The sequence below is a fragment of the Trichomycterus rosablanca genome, chromosome 15 (genome assembly GCF_030014385.1).
Source record: "Trichomycterus rosablanca isolate fTriRos1 chromosome 15, fTriRos1.hap1, whole genome shotgun sequence".
NCBI classification, from domain to species: Eukaryota; Metazoa; Chordata; class Actinopteri; order Siluriformes; family Trichomycteridae; genus Trichomycterus; species Trichomycterus rosablanca.
Window position 1 is genome coordinate 25,896,933 of NC_086002.1, and position 22,182 is coordinate 25,919,114.

The following is a 22,182-nucleotide window of genomic DNA, read 5'->3' on the forward strand; positions in this document are numbered from 1 at the left end:
ATTCAAATTTCTGACTATTTCTGGTATTTTGAATGCACAGTTTTAGTCATTTTAATTTTACTTAACTAAAATATTGTAATATAATAATAAGGACCTGGCGAGTGCAGCCAATGGTAGTGAGGTGAGTGGTTGAGTTAATGTTGTGGAGGCCCCCCTGCCATGGGCCCCGGTGCACCTTCTGTATCTGCCGTAGTTTTTCCTGCCCTTGTAATTCACACAAGAACTATTTTTAAGAATGTTAAGTGTACTATAGGAGCGAGTGTGTAGGGAAGCTATCAGAAGTTCTGTTCATCAGAGTTCTGCTTCATGCACTTTTAAGGAACGCAAATTGCCACAGAAACGCAAATTTATGTGACACCAACAGCTCAATAAAAATATTGTGATTAAAAATTATCACGATTATTTTTTTTTTAATCGCGATTAAAAATTTAACGCCTTAATCGCGTTAATTACCGCGATTAACGACAGCCCTAATAATAATATACACTAATTCATGAGACACACATCAGGGAGCTCAATCTGAGAACATCAACTTAACTTTTGCTGTGGTCATTTTGCAGGCTAGCGTGGAGAGCAGAAACGGAATGTAAACATGAAGTACAGTCAGGGAGCCCAATCCCCCCTATCTCAATCCGCTCCCTACTCACTCCCCCTCTCCACTCCGCCTCCGTTTGCGCGTTCACGTGGAGGGTCCCTCTGTAGTGGAGTGTTAGTGAGGAGGGAGCGGATTGGGAAAGACCGCATGAGGTGCCGTACGGTGCCGGTGTTACGGAGAATTCAGTTCCCCCTGTTTCCCCTTTAACGCGCATGTGCAAAAATCACGACGTTTTTTTCAGTCGCTTCGTTGAGCGTCGGTTTATTTGGAATATGTATTTATAGCGGTATGTTCTTTTCACATTTCATGTTGTATGTTAGGTAGTTTGTGATTAAATACATACTTTAAAGTATTGAATGAACTACTGTCAGAGGTTTTATTGCTCCACCCCGAGGTTTTCACACTGCTGTCTTCAGCCTTGCTGTCAATCAACTAGAATTAACGTGTCAGATTTTTTTGTAAATAAATCCTAATACAGAACATGCTCTTATTCACACACTAGTTTGTTTATTCTCGTTTTGTCGCACAAGATAAAGTTTTGGTGCAGATACAAATAAACTATATCGTACAGGACAATAAGTAGTCTGTTATTATGTAAGGTTACTCATCTCCGCTGCACTACCATTTACTTTCAAGAACAGTTTCATTCATGGTGATCTCTCGTTCATTTAAACTTCACAAACTGCATCCATGTGATTTAAAAATTAACAAACAGTATGTAGAACAAGTTTAACCTATAGATCAGTCCATTACACTAACAACACAGGGGGGAACACATTTACCTGGAGACCTGGAAAAAATGGTTCCCCACATGTATATCACTGTGTGTGTAATTATAAAACACTACAGTGATGCTGGTGATGTATTTACCTGTTGTTATTATGTAGAACAAGTTTAACCTATAGATCAGTCCATTACACTAACAACACAGGGGGGAACACATTTACCTGGAGACCTGGAAAAAATGGTTCCCCACATGTATATCACTGTGTGTGTAATTATAAAACACTACAGTGATGCTGGTGATGTATTTACCTGTTGTTATTATGTAGAACAAGTTTAACCTATAAATCAGTCCATTACACTAACAACACAGGGGGGAACACATTTACCTGGAGACCTGGAAAAAATGGTTCCCCACATGTATATCACTGTGTGTGTAATTATAAAACACTACAGTGATGCTGGTGATGTATTTACCTGTTGTTATTATGTAGAACAAGTTTAACCTATAAATCAGTCCATTACACTAACAACACAGGGGGGGAACTCATTTACCTGGAGAAGGGGAATATGGTTCCCCACATGTATAGTATATTACTGTGTGATGATTCTTTTTTTTTTTTTTAATGCAAACTACAGGCACACACACATTTTAAAAACAAATATCTGTATTAGAAATTAGTGTTAAACTAAATTATGCATATATTACAATTATGCAAATATATAATAAAGAAGTCCACCTCAATGCAAATTAAAACGTAAATACATATTTATAGCTTAAGAAAAATATATATTTTTTAAAACGAAATAAAATAAAATCTGGGATGTGCCCTGGGATTGACTAGCATCACATCCATAGTGCACTCCTGCCATACGTCCAGTTTCCCCAGGAACAGTTCTGGATCCTCCACGGCCATGACCAGGATAAAGCAGTTACTAAACAGAAATGAATGATTAATTTACTATCTACTTTTTAAATAAACTAAAAGAGCAACATAAAATAAAATACAGCAACAAGCAAACTTTTTAGAAATAACGTCCCAGTTAAACTTGGTCTAATCTTCAGTACATACAATACACTTCCTCTACTGGTGGGTTGCAACACATGACTGGTAGTACCAAAGAAATAAAAATAATGCCTTAATTTTATTGGCTTTTTCATTGCACCATGCTATTACATATGTCCTTGACTTTCCCTCTGGGATTAATAAAGTGATCTATCTATTATAGCTACACTTGTAATTGAGAAGTCTAAAGTAACCATAAAACTATTGTGTGACTTTTTATTGATCAATTGAAGGACTGTATGATCATTGAGATTGCCTGTGATGGATGTGACAGATGGTACCACCAGTCATGTGTTGCAACCCACCAGTAGAGGAAGTGTATTTTATGTCTGGCAAACCGTCCAATGCCTCCCACAACACGTCTTGAGCTGGAAGTTGCCCTGGAGCGAGAGTGGCAGAGGATCCCACAAGAACTGCTGGACAATCTGGTTCACCCCCACCAATATGTCACTTGCTACTCAATCACGATAATTGAGTTTGCATCTCAATTGCATAATCAAACAACTTTCTTTGACTTGTCGTTTGCTTTGTTGATGTTCTTGTTTAATAAAAAAAATGATGATTCTTTTTTTATTGCTTCATATTCATTTTGAAATATCCCTTAATTTTTGTGAGCAATGTATTATTCACTTATTTTTTATTGTTGTCGTGTTTGTTGATATTTAAATCATTTCTTTTTCGAAAACTGTTTATAGGTTAAAGTATAAAAGCATAAACACCACCGTCTATAAATGAATGTATTGCGTTGGTCCTCCACTTGAGACTTTTATGTAAACAGACACAACAACAAATAATTAAAAAGACAGTAATAATAAATAAATAAATAATAACAATAATGTCACAAATCTATACCACATCTACAAGACGTAACTTATTTCTAGCACCACTAGATGGGGATGATGTCTGGACATAATTTTGAACTTCATTTTTAAAGTCACTAAAATGCTAAAGATCCTAATTTGGTTTTTCAGTATAGTTATTAATAAATGCAATTCAGGGAAACGGTTACATTTTTAAAGCAGGAAAATAAAGTTATTCGTTAAGCTTTTTAAAGTTATATTGACAAAATAATTTCCTTTTGTACAGCCAGGATGGATAAGTGTTTTACTCTACTCAGAATGAAAGTGTCAGCTGGCCTTTTTCTTCACGTATTGCTTTGATGATGAAGAAAAAAAGAAAATGTTCGGCTCCTTTGGCAGGAGGTTGAAGTAAAGATGTGTGATGAAAAGCTTACAGCACCTGGTATTCCCAGGCGGTCTCCCATCCAAGTACTAACCAGGCCCGACCCTGCTTAGCTTCCGAGATCGGACGAGATCGGGCGTTCTCAGGGTGGTGTGGCCGTAAGCGAGAGACGCTGCAAATAGTTTCCTTTTTATAGTCGTCTATCATTCAGCCTTTCACTTCAGCAGGTTTAGATTATTTATTGTCGTGTTTTTTGTTATTTTAGACATCATTTCTTTTCCTGTAAAACTGTTTATAGGTTAAAGCGTAACAGCATAAACACCACCGTCTATAAATGAATGAATTGCTTTGGTCCTCCACTTGAGACTTTTGTTTAAGTAAACAGCGTCTTAAATATGACGAGCTTGATTAGTTTATAAAGGTTCCATCGTCCCAAGTGTTTTTGTAAAATGTTGCAGGCATGAAATGACGACTTTTCTGGTACATAGGAACTATGAGACGCTTTTTAAAATGGGGCGTGTAGAATAGAGAAAAAAAAAATACTGAAGTGAAAGGCTGAATGATGGACGTCTTTAAAAGAGAAACTATTTGTAATGTCTCTCGCTTATGGCAACATCACCCCTGATCTCGTCCGATCTCGGAAGCTAAGCAGGGTCGGGCCTGGTTAGTATTTGGATGGGAGACCGCCTGGGAATACCAGGTGCTGGAAGCTTTTCCTCACACATCTTTACTTCAACCTCCTGCCAAAGGAGCCGAACATTTTCTTTTTTTCTTCATCATCAAAGCAATACGTGAAGAAAAAGACCAGCTGACACTTTCATTCTGAGTAAAACACTTATCCATCCTGGCTGTACAAAAGGTAATTATTTTGTCAATATAACTTTAAAAAGCTTAACGAAAAACTTTGTTTTCCTGCTTTAAAAATGTAAATGTTTCCCTGAATTGCATTTATTAATAACTGTACTAAAAACCAAATTAGGATATTTAGCATTTTAGTGACTTTAAAAATGAAGTTCAAAATTATGTCCAGACATCATCCCCATCTAGTGGTGCTAGAAATAAGTTACATCTTGTAGATGTGGTATAGATTTGTGACATTATTGTTATTATTTATTTATTTATTTATTATTACTGTCTTTATTTTTATTTATTTATTTGTTGTTGTGTCTGTTTACATAAAAGTCTCAAGTGGAGGACCAAAGCAATTCATTCATTTATAGATGGTGGTGTTTATGCTTTTATACTTTAACCTGTAAACAGTTTTCAAAAAAAGAAATGATTTAAATATCAACAAACACGACAACAAATAATCAAAAATATAACAACAATAATAAAAAAATAAGTGTTTGTGCAGAAAGTTTTAGTTTGCACCTCTTCACAGAAACTGATGTAAGATGTTAGTGTCCGTCAGTTCGTCCAGGTTTGCAGCTGCAGTTTTAAAAACAGACCAATCCGTGTGTTCAACACAGTCTTGTAGTTCTAGTTTAGCCTCTCTGGTCCATTTCTCTGCCTATCCAAAAACAACTCTGGACAACCACTTTTGTCCCCACAGAATAACACCACGAATCCGTCCAACTGATCGGAGCTTTCACACGAATAAAATAAGTAGATTTTATAGCATTTTTTAAGTAAAATTAACTCAAATAATAGCCAAAAATTCAAGAACTCAATTCCATTAAATAAATTTAACACAAAACATTTGTATAAAATCTACTGGACCACTGATTCATTTTTTACAGTGTAGTTTTAAGAGAGAGAAAGAAAACACAGTGAACACTGCGGGGGGTCTCAACAAAACTGATCCTTCACCCCTCTTACTCCCCGCTTTATAGAACACCTTACTGTGACGTCACAAAGCTGCTGTTTAAATGTGAGCTCCTGAGTTTTAACTGTAATGCAGATCAGATGTTACTAACTTAACACTACTAGAGTTATCTGCTGACTTCACTCAACTTCTGCTGATAGGTTTGCTTGATTTGCATTGTTTTTTTACCTTTTATATGATTACTACTACTACTACTACTTATTATTATTATTATTATTATTATTATTATTATTATTAACACTGTTAAAAATTATAATTCAAATTACAGAAGTGTTCACATTTAATAAAAAAATCAATTATACACTAAAAAAACAATCTTTTGAATTTACTTGATTTTAATGTGAACATCACTCCCACATGATCAGAATATAGCCAAAATATTTCACACATTTAAACTATTTAAATTAATCATGTTAATGCAAGATATTATTTCTCATTACTTTAAAATCAAGTTATTGATATCAAGTTTCATCATGTAACAAATTGTAATGCCAGCTACATTTTTATTGCCATTATTTAAAGATATTATGTAACTCTGAAGCAATTTCATTATGTTCATGGTACCATAGTTAAGTCCATGGTACCATAGTTAACTTGCTTTATAAAAATTAACTCCATTCAAATGTATCATAGAAATGTTAAGTGTACATCTATTAATACAAATATAATAATAAAATAAATGTAAAAATTCATATTTGCAAAGACAAAAAGGCAGAGTCAGAAATGTTGTACTAAATGGCTTTAGTCAGTTTGCTTTGTAAAACTTGAAGAACTTGCACAAACTTTACCATAAACTTAGTTCCCATAAACCAGTTTCACATCAAAACAAATACTAACCACTGTAAACCCTGCAGTGTATTCAATCACAAATGCACAACACAAACCCTCATAGTGGATTCACAATGAAAAAGCATTAACATGTGTTACATCCCAAAGTGATCTATGGGTGACAGGGATGTAACATAATACTACTACAATAATGAAATAATAAGGAGGAAACAATCTTTCCAAAACACACAATTTATTTATAAAATTTCTAAATAACAATGAAAACAACAACAAAGAGAAATCCAGCTCTAAGCAAATCTTTAAAGAAAAGAACGAAATGGATGAGAGTAATAACAGAGAAAAATATCAAATAAAGAAACACACTTAACCTAAAGAAAACACACACACACACACACACACACACACACACACACACACTCCCTCAAAAACAGAGCTTAGTGTCACAACTTTTAATGTAACCTCAAGATCACTTTGAAACACACGAGTAAGTTCAGCCGATGCCAAGCGTGCAGACGACGACGCCCCACGATGCCGTTACAGAAAAAAGTAATGACATTACTGTAATGTGTTACTTTGTACCGTGTTACCCCCAACACTGCACACTGTAGTTCTCTCTAAATCTAACTCAGAGATACAGGGCTAATGGAGGTTTATTACTGCTGGGCTGCTGTTCAACTCCAGTCCAGTTGGTGACGCTGCTGCGTCTTAAGTTGTTCTGCTATCCACCATTAACCATCATAAGAAGAACAAGAAGCTGCTGTGTTTGTACTGTAGAGCCTCATCTGTAAGTAAAATATGTATTTAATTATAACCCTTATATTTCATTATAACTACATTCTAATTCATAATAAACTAGAGTTCATAATAAAACATCACTGTGAGGATTTGAGGAGCTTTATCTCTGCTTTCATTTAAACACACAAACTATTAGCTGCTCCGCTAACTGTTAGCATCACACATGATTCAGTACTGATGAACCGATTCATTTGAACCGACCCAGCAAAGTGAATCAATTGAGCGGAACTGATTGAGTTTCTTCATGATGAAATCTCACATTTTTATATAAACACGTGATATTTTTAAACTTTGTTTATAGTGGAACTTTGTTTACAGGTGGTTTGTAGAGTTTTATAGTCACAGTCAGGTGAAAAGTGTAAGCGAGCGTCTTTAACCCTCTGATGCATGAATTATGAAATCCTGAGTCAAGATTTTTTTTAAATGTGTCTTTACTTTTCTTAGGGAATGACAAAAAATTGTATTAACTTTTTTTTCAAAAATGTTATTTCTTCAGGAAGTTACAGACATGTCCACAACAGTGGACTACATGCGCTTAAGCACTCAACATAAAACAGTATAAACTTAATGGAATAATGAATCAATCCATGTTTTATCATAAATCCATGAGCACATATTCCATTGTGTGCTTTGAAAATCACTTGAACATACTTTCAATCAATCTAACATTCTATAGCCCTATTGTTTAGGCCTAAAAAAGAGAACAAACAGTGCTCACAACTGAAAAAGCTTCCATGTAAGGTAATTGGATGTTTAAAAACATCTCTAAACAGAACAAATATATTTGAGTCTCCATATTTCTTTAAGAATGCATGAATTGGAATAACTTGTTATTATCATTATGTTTTCAACAACAAGAATGGACAGTCACTGCATCACTGAACATCTGCATCTCCAAAACTCCTCTACTAACTTTTTCCTAACTTCTAACCCTCATCAAACGCTCAGTCTTAGGCTACATGAAAATTGGCAAAGCATCCAGGGCAAAGTGCCACACGGCACTGAATGCAGATGTATTTGGTCTTCCGTGTGCATGCAGCATCGTGGCATCTGTTTGCATTTTTGACCTGAGTGAGCTTGGGCCAGTGATTTGCTGTGCTGAACCTGACCTCACTGGGTACTTTGGTCACTGCTCTGCGCTTTGCCGGAGGTGGGGTTCCACTGGGCCTTCCTCTTTTGCTTTGCTGGAGGGAGCCAGTATTTATCAGTGCACGGGCCACAGAAGCTTTGAAGATGAGGAGATTCATCTTTTCCAATCCAGACATCATGTAGAGTCGCCAGGCATTAACAACGGTCACATCCAAAAAATGAAAGAACACTCGGATGTACCACCGTTTGTTTCTACGTCTGTGGGGATACATTGCCACACACTGGTCAACAAGATCCACCCCACCCATGTGTTGGTTGTAAAGGGCCACTGAGTAGGGTCTTTGGACACTAATCATCGTTTGTTCTTTCTTGAGCCATCTTTGGGCCACATCTTCAGGGGACTGGCCAGCACAGGTCGATGCCATGTGGATGACTGAGCTGTCAAGCCAACGTGTGACAGTGATGTTTCTGTTTGTGCTGACAACAGAGCAGGCCCCTCTGCCTTCTTCTTTCAGTTGTTTTTCACTCTTGAGTTTTTGACTCGCTCCTTTCACTCTGTTTGCTCTGCATGTACCTGTGCCATAGATGCCCATGTTTTTCAAGGCCTCAAGGAGTGGAATACTGCAGAAGAAATTGTCAAAAAACACCTTGTGGTTTTTGTGCTTTATGTCATCACAAAGGCGCATCACTACATCTCCAGCCATTCCCAAACCACTGCTGTGACCCCTATTTGCTGAGCCCTGGTACACTTCAAATCTGTACACATAACCTGAGGACCCTGCCCTCACCCATACTTTCACTCCCCAGGGTTTGGGCTTTTTTGGTATGTATTGCTTAATTGATAGTTGGCCTTTGAAGGGAATTATTTGCTCATCAATTGATTGGAATTCTTCAGGGTCTGCTGCCGCCAGGAATGTTTTCTGAAGTGTACTTAGCACTGGTGTTATTTTGAAGAGCCTATCTGTGTTTGCTGGCTGGTATGTATAGTTATCCACAAAGTGCAGATGACTCAGAATTTGCTCATATCTGTTTACAGACATGGCATCTGCAATTATTCCAAGACGAAGGCCATCCTCACTGGACCAGTACATTCGTGCCCTAGGATATCGAATGTACCCCATGACCATATTGATCCCTAGAAAAATTTGCATTTCTTCGCTTGTCACTGCCAAATTTTCTTTCCCTTTCTGCAGAGCATACATGTCATCTCATCGATGAGATCTAAGGGAAACAGATGCCTAAATAAATCAATTGGTTCTCTTCCCTCAACATTCACTTTCCTGTCTCCTAGAAAAGGTGGCAAGTCTCCTTCAAAGTTGTTGTCTTGGACTTTCCAGACATATTTGCGAGGTTGAGTGCAGGCAGGTGCCTTGCGAATATTTCTCTGGGTAGGTACCATACGGACATTTTCCTCAGCTCCCTCAACATGCTGACCTCTCTCTGCTTCCTGTCCTTCATCATCCAGGCCCTCGTCATCTTGACTTTCAGCATCCTGACTCACTGTATCCTTACTGTCTGCATCTCCTTCATCATCCTCATCTCCTATGTCTCTATTGTTCTCTGGCAGCCACTCCTCATCACTGCTGTCACTATACTCATTGTCACTGGAGTCGGAGGGAAATTCCTGGACTATTCTATAGTCTTCCCTGTTCTTTGCTGCACTTGTGGTCTAAAAATATGACAAAATTATAATTTTACCAACACAAACTACAACAAATCTGCACAAAAATGTGTATATTTTTAAAACTAACTTATAGGTATATCCAAAATAAATTGAATTGCAACCAAATATGACAAAAATATATTTGTAACTAATACAAACTACAAATAATCTGCACAAAAACTTATATTGTTTTAAAACTAACTTATAGATGTACCCAAAATGAATTAAATTGCAACCACATGACAAAAATATATTTTTTACCAACACAAATGACAGCTAATCTGCACAAAAATTATATATTTTTAAAACTAACTTATATATGTACCCAAAATGAATTAAACTGCAACCAAAACAGTCATAATAAAAGATAAATCAAGTATATGACTCATGTTGAAAACATACTTAGCAATGCATAACGTCCACTTTGTTGGACACATGGTTAATCGTAATTTCCTACTTATTTGAAATAAAATGTTCAAAACTAAAAGAATAATATTGTTACTTAGATACTCCTGCATATCAGTATATTTTTTTTACCTCCAGGGTTCTCTTAGAATAGAATGATTGACAGGATATTCCAGGAGTGGTCAACAAGTGTGTCTGTCTGCCAGTCATCTTGGATTGAGATGGCATTCACTTGTAGTTACAACAACTAACCACTGAATGAAACTCAATGGAGGGGGGCAGTAGAGAGCACTCGAAGCACTGATATGCAATTCCACCATAGAAACTGCTGCATTTAGGAGAAAATGACTATTAAACAGCTGTCCACTGTAGTGACCGCTATGCGTCAGAGGGTTTTAATTGTTTACTGCGTGTCTAATTGTTTACAGCGAGCGTCTTTAATTGTTTACTGCGGGTCTAAACCATGTATTACGGTACCCGAAGTGTTGAGGGTAAAACTGCTGTTTACAGTTTATTAAACATTAATTACCGTGTTCTGATGCACAAAATCCACTCAAATCAAGATTTATTTTATTAATGAAATACATTTCAGACATTTTTACTGTAGGAATTTGTTGTGATCGGATCTCAAACTCATGTGAAGTGTCTATTCGGTTGTGTTAATACCACATTTTGAAGAGCAATAATATAAGCAAATCAAATTGTTATTAAATGTCACCCCTATGATCATGAAGAACACTTACTCGAGTACTAATCTTGTGATTTTTAGATCATTTTACTGTAGGAATTTGAAATAATGTGATGGCAAACTTAAGCAAAGTGTCATTTTTGTTGTGTACAGACCAGCTTCAGTTCATAACAATAACAACAGCCAGTTACAACAGTCTAAATAATTTTCCTTTAAATATAAATACAGCACATCTATCTGTCTGTCTTTCTGTCTGTCTATCTATTAGAGCTTTAATAATGCAGTCAGCAGAAGAGGGAGACGTCACCCCTGTGGATCTACAACATGACGGATTTCAGAAGAAAATAATACAAAAGGAGGATGATGAAGATGATGATGATTTCTTCTGTAAGTAAACATGAAGCATGATACAGTACAGTGTGGTACAGTACAGTGTGGTACAGTACAGGTATAGTACAGTATGGTACAGTATAGTATGGTACAGTACAGTATGGTACAGTAAAGTGAGGTACAGTACAGTGAGGTACAGTACAGTATGGTACAGTACAGTATAGTACAGTACGGTACAGTACAGTATGGTACAGTACATTGAGGTACAGTATAGTGTGGTACAGTACAGGTACAGTACAGTATAGTACAGTGTGGTACAGTACAGTATGGTACAGTACAGTGTGGTACAGTACAGTATGGTACAGTACAGTGTGGTACAGTACAGTATGGTACAGTACAGTATGGTACAGTACAGTGAGGTACAGTACAGTATGGTACAGTACAGTGAGGTACAGTATGGTACAGTATAGTATGGTACAGTACAGTGTGGTACAGTACAGTGTGGTTCAGTACAGTGTGGTACAGTACAATATGGTACAGTACAGTGAGGTACAGTACAGTGTGGTACAGTATGGTACAGTACAGTGTGGTACAGTACAGTGAGGTACAGTATGGTACAGTACAGTATGGTACAGTACAGTATGGTACAGTACAGTGTGGTTCAGTACAGTATGGTACAGTACAGTATGGTACAGTACAGTGAGGTACAGTATGGTACAGTACAGGTACAGTACAGTATGGTACAGTACAGTGTGGTACAGTACAGTATGGTACAGTACAGATACAGTACAGTGAGGTACAGTACAGTATGGTACAGTACAGTATGGTACAGTACAGTGAGGTACAGTACAGTATGGTACAGTACAGTATGGTACAGTACAGTGTGGTTCAGTACAGTATGGTACAGTACAGTATGGTACAGTACAGTGTGGTACAGTACAGTATGGTACAGTACAGATACAGTACAGTGAGGTACAGTACAGTGTGGTACAGTACAGTGTGGTACAGTACAGTATGATACAGTACAGTGTGGTACAGAACAGTATGGTACAGTACAGTGTGGTACAGTACAGTGTGGTACAGTACAGTACAGTGAGGAACAGTACAGTGTGGTACAGTACAGTATGGTACAGTACAGTGTGGTACAGTATGGTACAGTACAGTGTGGTACAGTACAGTGTGGTACAGTACAGTTAGTTTTGGAGTCACTAATCAGTAGAAGTAATAAGAGAAAGTGGATAGTGGGATTAGAACCTGTACTGTACCGTACTGTCCTGTGCTGCTACACTCCAGTCTGGATTTGAGTTTTAATCTAACTAGGATTTATTTGTGATTGTAAAATCAAACCCACGACCTTCAGTTTCCTCCAGTTGTTGAGTTTCTTCTTCTCATATTGATGAATTTCAGGTGAAGTCACTTTAATCCCTCCAGAACTTGTTGCTTCTGTGGAACTGCTCTTCTCAGAGGACCAACAGTGTGGAGGTTTCCAGATGAAGCCTGTGAAGAAGGAAGAACCTGAAGATACAGATGAACCCAGTAAGACTATATTTTGAATATTGTTGTGATCTAGTGTTCAGATTGTAGATTTTAGTCAATAAGTGAGCAGGTGAGTGAAATGAGGAGACAGAAGTAAAGAATATTAAACAGATAATTCTGACTGTACAGTGTGTAGACTAGTATATAATTACAGAGTAATGCCAGGTGAATACAAGTGGCTGAATGATTGGGTAATGAATGAGAATAAATAAAGTCGAGTATATAAGCTGATATATTTAATATATACGTGATTGTTTGTGCTGATGGTCCTGGAGAGATTTTGTGCTGATGGTCCTGGACAGCGTGTGATCCGGACCAAAGATGAAAAGGATCCAGACTGTTATCAGCAACATGTTCTGCCTTCAAGACGTCGTCTTTTCCAGGGATGTCCAGCATTTTTTAACAAGATGATGCAAATCCACCTGCTGCACACATTACAAAGGCGTGGCTGTGGAATAAGAGGGTATGGGTAATGGACCGGCCTGTCTGCAGTCCTGACCTGTCCCCAATAAAGAACTATTTTTGGAACGTGTTGCAGAGCTGAAATGCAGGAATAGATGTTTATTAATAAATGAAATGAAGTTGAGCAGATAAAAGATGAAATATCTCAGCTTCATCCTGTCTGACATCAAATAAAAGTCAAAGTCAGTGTAAGAAACTCTGTTTTATTATTTTCCATACTGTCCCAAGTATTGTTTTTTTTTTTATTTGGGTTTGTATTGTTATTATTATTATTATTAAATCTGCTGAAACCCTGTTTGAACAAAGGTTTATAGATCGTCCTTTTTGACAGATAGTATAGAAGTACGTGTCTGTTAGTTCTAACTTAAGTGCAGTGTTAATTTTGACAGCAAATTTTGATTTAGTTTTAGTCATAATCTTTTGACTAAAATGTCATTTAGTTTTAGTCGTAATTTAGTCATCTGAATTGTTTTAGTTTTAGTCTAGTTTTAGTCGGCTAATTATCATAAGACTTTAGTCGACTAAATATACAGTCGATGCGCCCGGACCGCCCCACCTGGGGATCAAACCCAGGACCTTCTTGCTGTGAGGCGACAGCGCTACCCACTTAGCCACCGTGCCGCCCTAAAATACATATAAAGGGTGTAAAATGTAAATGCTTTTTCATCAGTTCCCTTAAATTATTTGTCATTATATACACTTACACAAAATAAAACATTTTTAACCAGTTATGGAATATTATTAATGTTTGAATGTGCAATACACACAAAACCAGATTTAACTTATTTCAGACAACATCTTTATTTACCTGACCTTGCTTATTGAGCATAACAATAACAAAAGATTAATGACCAGTAGGCCTGCTCTGCCTGAAACATACAGTATATGCATTGTTCATAACAAATTGCATAATACATTCTATATAAAACTGGGTACCGTAAAAGCAGCTGTGCCGTTAGCAGCTGGGATGAAGCATCATACAGTGAAAGCTTGTATTGTGCTCATGCAGATCAGTGTGAGCAGGAAATGATGAATGCAGGATGAATCACGTTACAGGACTTTAGCATCAGATCTCAGTTTAACATTTACAAACAATCTTTATTATTTATTATGTTATAAATGTATTTGATTATTTATAATGTTATAAATGTATTTATTATTTATAATGTTATAAATGTATTTGATTATTTATAATGTTATAAATGTATTTTATTATTTATAATGTTATAAATGTATTAGATTATTTATAATGTTATAAATGTATTTATTATTTATAATGTTATAAATGTATTTGATTTTTTATAATGTTATAAACGTATTTGATTATTTATAATGTTATAAATGTATTTGATTATTTATAATGTTATAAATGTATTTGATTATTTATAATGTTATAAATATATTTGATTATTTATAATGTTATAAATGTATTTGATTATTTATAATGTTATAAATATATTTGATTATTTATAATGTTATAAACGTATTTGATTATTTATAATGTTATAAATATATTTGATTATTTATAATGTTATAAACGTATTTGATTATTTATAATGTTATAAATATATTGGATTATTTATAATGTTATAAATGTATTTGATTATTTATAATGTTATAAATGTATTTGATGATTTATAATGTTATAAATGTATTTGATTATTTATAATGTTATAAATGTATTTTATTATTTATAATGTTATAAATGTATTTGATTATTTATAATGTTATACATGTATTTGATGATTTACAATGTTATAAATGTATTTATTTTTTTATAATGTTATAAATGTGTTTGATTATTTATGTTATAAATGTATTTGATGATTTATAATGTTATAAATGTATCTGATTATTTATAATGTTATAAATGTATTTGATTATTTATAATGTTATAAATGTGTTTGATTATTTATGTTATAAATGTATTTGATGATTTATAATGTTATAAATGTATTTGATTATTTATAATGTTATAAATGTGTTTGATTATTTATGTTATAAATGTATCTGATTATTTATAATGTTATAAATGTATTTGATTATTTATAATGTTATAAATGTGTTTGATTATTTATGTTATAAATGTATTTGATTATTTATAATGTTATAAATGTATCTGATTATTTATAATGTTATAAATGTATTTGATTATTTTGTGCTTCAGAACTGAACAAGGATTTCTCCTGCTCCTCGTGTCCACGTTCCTCTACAACCCAAAATCAGCTCCACAATCACATCAAGAGCTGCAACCATGTTAAATATGAGAGTCTGGTGAAGATTAAGACTGAACATGAGGATCTGACGCCCACCAGAAGCTCCAGTAATCAGCAAACGTCCTCTGGTACTGTCAGCATTAACACGTCTCTCAGTCACACACAGAGAGAAGGAAACGTCTGCTCACAGTGTGGGAAGAGCTTCAGTACCCGGGGTACTCTCAAAATACACCAGCGCATTCACACTGGAGAGAAACCATATCAGTGCTCACAGTGTGGGAAGAATTTTAATCAACAGAGTCATTTTAAAAGACACCAGCGCATTCACACTAGAGAAAAACCATATCAGTGCTTACAGTGTGAGAAGAGTTTTAATCAACAGAGTAATCTCAAAATACACCAGCACATTCACACTGAAGAGAAACCGTATCAGTGCTCACAGTGTGAGAAGAGTTTTAATCAACAGAGTAATCTCAAAATACACCAGCGCATTCACACTGGAGAGAAACCATATCAGTGCTCACAGTGTGGAAAGAGTTTTAATCATCAGAGTACTCTCAAAAGACACCAGCGCATTCACACTGGAGAGAAACCATATCAGTGCTCACAGTGTGAGAAGAGTTTCAATGGACAGAGTACTCTCAAAAGACACCAGCGCATTCACACTGGAGAGAAATCATATCAGTGCTCACAGTGTGGAAAGAGTTTTAATCATCAGAGTACTCTCAAAAGACACCAGCGCATTCACACTGGAGAGAAACCATATCAGTGCTTACAGTGTGGGAAGAGTTTTAATGAACAGAGTCATTTTAAAAGACACCAGCGCATTCACACTGGAGAAAAACCGTATCAGTGCTCACAGTGTGTGAAAAGTTTTAATACACAGAGTGATCTCAAAATACACCAGCGCATTCACACTGAAGAGAAACCGTATCAGTGCTCACAGTGTGAAAAGAGTTTCAATGGACAGAGTGATCTGAAAAGACACCAGCGCATTCACATTGGAGAGAAACCATATCAGTGCTCACAGTGTGGAAGGAGTTTTAATCATCAGAGTACTCTCAAAAGACACCAGCGCATTCACACTGGAGAGAAACCATATCAGTGCTCACAGTGTGAGAAGAGTTTCAATGGACAGAGTACTCTCAAAAGACACCAGCGCATTCACACTGGAGAGAAATCATATCAGTGCTCACAGTGTGGAAAGAGTTTTAATCATCAGAGTACTCTCAAAAGACACCAGCGCATTCACACTGGAGAGAAACCATATCAGTGCTTACAGTGTGGGAAGAGTTTTAATGAACAGAGTCATTTTAAAAGACACCAGCGCATTCACACTGGAGAGAAACCATATCAGTGCTTACAGTGTGGGAAGAGTTTTAATCAACTGAGTCATTTTAAAAGACACCAGCGCATTCACACTGGAGAAAAACCGTATCAGTGCTCACAGTGTGTGAAAAGTTTTAATACACAGAGTGATCTCAAAATACACCAGCGCATTCACACTGAAGAGAAACCGTATCAGTGCTCACAGTGTGAAAAGAGTTTCAATGGACAGAGTGATCTGAAAAGACACCAGCGCATTCACATTGGAGAGAAACCATATCAGTGCTCACAGTGTGGAAGGAGTTTTAATCATCAGAGTACTCTCAAAAGACACCAGCGCATTCACACTGGAGAGAAACCATAGCATTGCTCTTAGTGTGGGAAGAGTTTTATTACACAAAATAATCTTAAAACGTATCTGATTGTAAAAGTGAACTTTTAATATCACTAACATAATAACAGAACAAAATCTAAATACTGATTATATAGATTAAACAGCTTTAATACACAGAAATCAATACATGTGATTTAAACATGCAGTACAAATGTTCTTTAGTTTTGTGTTCAGGATATTGGTATAACATCATTCTTAACACTATATCTCCAACACAGTATTAAAATAGAAATAATACATAACTGGTAGACTTACCCGGACAGTCTGTCTGAGGATTTTATTCATAGACATTACAACATGTTGGATTGTCTTTGCTAGAATTCACTTAGCTTAGTTCTTTTCCTAATTGGATAGATCTGAGATAAAGCAGACCCTAGGTAGGAGGGAGTTCTTTAAATGCATGAAGGCCTCATCATGAAATTATACAGATAAAGAGAGAAAAATAAAGAATAATTCATGGAATAGTCCAGTGGTTCTCAAACTGTGGTACGCGTACCACTGGTGGTACGTGAAGCAGCACGAGGCGGTACGCCAGATAATCTCAGAAAAGTAATTACATGCACCGAAAAAATAAATCATTTAATAATTATAAATAAAAAAATATGAAACAAAATGTGTAAATTACTAATAAAATCTGTTTCAAAGTTCTTATAATTCTATTTGAATAAAATCAGTTTAATTAAAACGAATGTGTTTTTAAAAATATTCGGGGCTACACAGACACTGTATTTCATTACGTCTATACTTCACGTTCGGGGTTTCCATCTCGAAATTTCCAAAGCATTATCAGTAAAGTTCTCAGTAAAGTTCTCAGTAAAGTTCTCAGTAAAGTTCTCAGTAAAGTTATCAGTAAAGATATCAGTAGCTCTCTCGCTTTTGTCAGAGCAGATCTGCATTTGAAGCTCACTGATCTTGTTCCTGACATCACAAGGCTGCTCCGCTAAACAGGCGCTCCCCTCTCACTCACATGCTCAGTGCTAACTGCAGATATACTAGTGATGGGTCGTTCGCCAACGATCCGATTCTATTGAACGGATCTTTGAAATGAACGAAAGGAACCGAGTCTTTTATTTCTGCACAGTTCTTATTGGCTGTAATCTAATCAACCCATTCAGCATCGCATCAGTAGAGAGAATTAATCATAACTCGTAATAAAAGCTGTTTATTATCGATATTCAAATCCGAAAACTTTCAGTATCACGGAGAGCGAGCAACACACACACACACACACACACACACACACACACACACACACATATTTAATGCAAAGTTGAGAGAAAATTCAGTCTGGTTTTAGTGTGAGTGTGACATCATTTGATGCATTAGTGCCCGGTTCACTGTGTACATACTGGAACTTGCATGGATGTGTGTGCTACTTACCCTAAAAAATACATTTAGGCCGTCTTTGATGGATCTCTGAGGCACAAGACCAAGTGAGAGGTGGTTATAGTTCTCAATCCTGGTTTTCTCAGCTCCACATCTACACACACAAAGTGGACATGTCATTTCTAGTGAAAATAGAACAAATGAAAGAACGTAAACATTTACTTTATTAGTGGTTCTCACCCTTTACATGTGATGATACACAAGAGCTGAAAGTTGAAGTTCTTTTTTGACTGTGGATTCAACAGCCATGTCCCCTGCGCCACTCATGGTTTGCTCCATTTCCATCAAACAGTTGAACATGAACTGCTGAGCATCCTAAACATTCAAACATTTCAATCTTACCTGCAACTGTGTTAGCTGAGTTCATTTCACATCTTAAAACACAAAACAATCATGTTCAGGGTGTCTGTGTTGCGTTTTCTTACATTCTGAGTGTAAGGTGTAAATTCAGGGTTGTTAAGCACAGCTGCCTCGATCAATTTCAAGACAATCAGAGCTCTCTCTCTCTCATGGACCACAGCTTTGCAAAACATCTGCAAAAGCACAAAACACACTTTACCAGATCAGCATTCTCATCATTCATAATCTAAAATAAGAAATTGAATAGTAAATAATAAATAAACTGAGAAAACATTGTTTCTTCTTCTCTCCCCGGTAAGGTTGGCTAATTCATCTGGCATGTCCTCATTTATGTTCTTCATGAGCTGTTTGCAGAAAGATTCTGCGCTGAACAGGCACTGCATACTGGCATTTACGTAGCAGCTGTTTCCCAAGTTTTCAAACCTGCAATTAAATCAGACAGACACAAACACAATACTGATCAGGGTTCATGTTCAGTATTAACCTTTATGAACGTACAAATATACGCTGCTGCATTTCTTACCCTCTGTCCTGTAGCTGCTGTTTTCTGTCATCGGAGAGGACTGGTGTGGGTGTTTTAGCCTTTTCACTCTGGGCTTCATCCACCCTACACACATCCGTTACACTATAGTTTGGAGAGAGAGACAGACAGGGTGACATCTCATCATTATAAACCACATGGAAATGAGCACAACATGCCATATTCAACACAGAAGAAATGATTACACTTCTCTGTCTGTTTAAACTAAGAATTAAAGAATTTTACAATAAAAGATATAATAGAACACCACATGCTGTCTAGCTGTACTCAAGGTCATAAACAACCTTAAAAAATACATGAACATTTTGCTCATATCCATCTGTTGCTTAAAAATCATATATCTAAAGTTTTCAGTCTTCTGCACTTTTATTACCTTTCTGTAGTGCTGACAGCTTCAACATTTTCTTCTGTTAATGGAATTTTCTTCTTCTTCTACTCAGGAAAACATAAACACACAGTTATGTCCAAGTTCTTGTATTTGAATATGATCTTTGATTTTTGCTTCTCAAATGATCATGACTTACCCTGAAAAGACGTTTCAGAAATGACTTGACAGAGAAACTGCTTTTGCTTTTGGCTGAAGTCTTTGGGGAGTCCTGAACGTTCCCCTCCATTTGCAGACTGCATTGATTTGAAAAATAGTATGTCATCACTAATGCATTTTGGTATATAGTTAGCTGCATTGTAGAGAGACCAGCTTTACTATTAATCATAAAATGAAGTAAAGCCTTCACACTAACAATTTAATTCAGTCTTCATCAAATAGCATTTTATTTTAGGTGCAGCAGATCCTGAGGTAATGGTAGTCATGATGATGAGATCGCTAGCTGCTCCAATTAGGGTTGCCAACTTTCAGAACTGGAAATAAGGAACACCCTGGGCTGACGGGTTGGTGGAAGGCATAGGGTGGAGGGTGAGGTGGCGGGTGTTTACCTGAGCAGGGGGTAGGCGGTTAGGATTGCACTTATAAAAAAAATAACGCGTCTTACACCATCATAGGAACATTATCAGAATGTTTTATTTAGGCTATTTAACATTTATTATTTTCATTATTTGTAATAATAAATCAGAACCATATTTTAGGCAAAACAACATAAAGAACATCATGTAACATTTTTTCTCAATAGTGCAAACAATATTTTTACATAATCCATCTTCACACTGACATGCAGCCCCGGTTCTGGACTGCGTTGCTTAGTGGGGCAGTGAGAAAAGTGCCAGCCCAAGCACATAAGTGTGAGCCCTCCCAGAACTCATTTTGCATTGCACTCAAAATGCATTGCAGTGCCTGCAGTTCGAAAAAAAAAAAAAGCTTTAACATAAGAGTCGATTTTTAATCAGACTTTAGTCCGTACTGTACGGAACACAACTCGACACTGATTGGACTACGATATTCCGACAGACAGACAGGTCACAGACAGGTCACAGCTAGTTTAACACTGGAAGAAAGCCTCCGTGGCTCTGAACCACGTACTGACCAACACCACTCTTGTCTCTGGTCCTGTCCTTCTCAGTCTCTTTAGATTAGAAATTTCTTGTGTATTTGTTGTAGGTCTTTGTATTTATTATACTGTTTTTATTTTATCTGCACTTGTGTATATCATATTATTTTGCACTTATGTGTTCTGTGTTTTAACAGCATATTGGAAGGGTATATACAGTCAAGCTGGAAAGTCTACACACCCCTTTTACCTTCTCCATGTTTAATTATGTTACAGACTCATTCTATAATAGAATTTTTGCGTCAGACATTGACACACAATCACCAATAAATACAAAGTGAAAACAGGGTTTAGAAAATATGTAATTTTATTTTACAGACATAAATCCTTTATTTAGGGGTTACGTATCTGTACACACCCTTAGCTTAAAGCTTGGATGATGCATGCTTGGCAGCAATTACAGCTTCAAGGCATCTTGGGAAAGAAGCTACGAGCTTTTGGCACACTTGTTTCTGGACATTCCTCTTGGCATATCCTTGCAAACTCCATCAGGTTGGATGGGGAGCATTTGTACACAGCCATTTTCATCTCCTTCCACAGATGCTCCACTGGATTCAGGTGTGGACTCTCAAGATCATTCACAGACTTTCTCTAAAGCCACTCCTTTGTTCTTTTGGGGTGTGTGCTTCGGGTCATTGTCAAGAGCACAAGCCTAAACTGAACACCAGTGATCTCTAATCCCTCAGATAAAACTGTATCTACAATCATTATTTATCAGTAGCTGATATAACCACATGGGTGAGGGATTATATTGGTAAACCTTTGTAAAGCACAACAATACGGAGTTACATGCACAAATGCAATTTAAAACTTTACTGTGTAAAAGAAGCCTTATGTCAGTGGTGTCCAAACTTTTTTCTAGGAGGGCCAGATTTGATCATGTGAAAGTACCCGGGAGCCAACAGTCCCTGATGACATTATTTAAAATAATAAAATATGCATATAAATACGCTGTTATTTAATCATTTCACACAGTGAATAACAACCAAATGTACGCATTCAGGTGAACAAATCAGAACATACAGAAAAAGCTATCTGAATTTCTAACTGAACTTTAAAACTTTCAGAAACTCTGTAAAATAAGACGGGGTACATTTACAAAAATAAAACTTAACGTGGCTTTATGTACTAAAAGAATGACACAGGAACTCTGAGTTTCTCTAAATTATTACTGGGCATAAGTGCTCTCCACCACTCAAATTCTTAGGTCGTTGTTTTAGCACAATACGTCACGTTACATTTTGTTCCCGTTAATCGTTGTTTGTACAACCTGTGTCGCTTTTATCACCTCAACGAGTCTCATTCACG

The 22,182-nt window shown here is 36.3% G+C and overlaps 2 protein-coding genes, 2 long non-coding RNA genes and 1 other non-coding gene across 5 annotated transcripts; 2 read left to right on the plus strand and 3 right to left on the minus strand.

The window, feature by feature from the left end:
* The first annotated feature begins 734 nt into the window (after positions 1-734).
* Positions 735-2,949, plus strand: LOC134329177 (uncharacterized). Its single transcript, XR_010014832.1, has 2 exons — positions 735-881; positions 2,619-2,949. It is a non-coding gene; the product is annotated as an uncharacterized LOC134329177 (long non-coding RNA).
* LOC134329127 (uncharacterized) lies at positions 2,088-5,184 on the minus strand. Its single transcript, XR_010014783.1, has 2 exons — positions 4,939-5,184; positions 2,088-2,254 (listed from the first exon to the last, which is right to left on the minus strand). It is a non-coding gene; the product is annotated as an uncharacterized LOC134329127 (long non-coding RNA).
* LOC134329751 (5S ribosomal RNA) lies at positions 3,613-3,731 on the minus strand. The gene has a single exon (XR_010014966.1). It is a non-coding gene; the product is annotated as a 5S ribosomal RNA (ribosomal RNA).
* A 2,742-nt stretch (positions 5,185-7,926) lies between the features above and the next one.
* Positions 7,927-9,186, minus strand: LOC134328428 (piggyBac transposable element-derived protein 3-like). Its single transcript, XM_063009523.1, has one exon. It carries the CDS (start codon positions 9,184-9,186, stop codon positions 7,927-7,929), a length of 1,260 nt encoding a protein of 419 aa, XP_062865593.1.
* A 2,039-nt stretch (positions 9,187-11,225) lies between these two features.
* Positions 11,226-17,761, plus strand: LOC134328429 (zinc finger protein 271-like). The gene is made up of 2 exons (XM_063009524.1): positions 11,226-11,233; positions 15,420-17,761. Exons 1-2 carry the CDS (start codon positions 11,226-11,228, stop codon positions 17,053-17,055), a joined length of 1,644 nt encoding a protein of 547 aa, XP_062865594.1. The 3' UTR covers positions 17,056-17,761.
* The last annotated feature ends 4,421 nt before the right edge of the window (positions 17,762-22,182 follow it).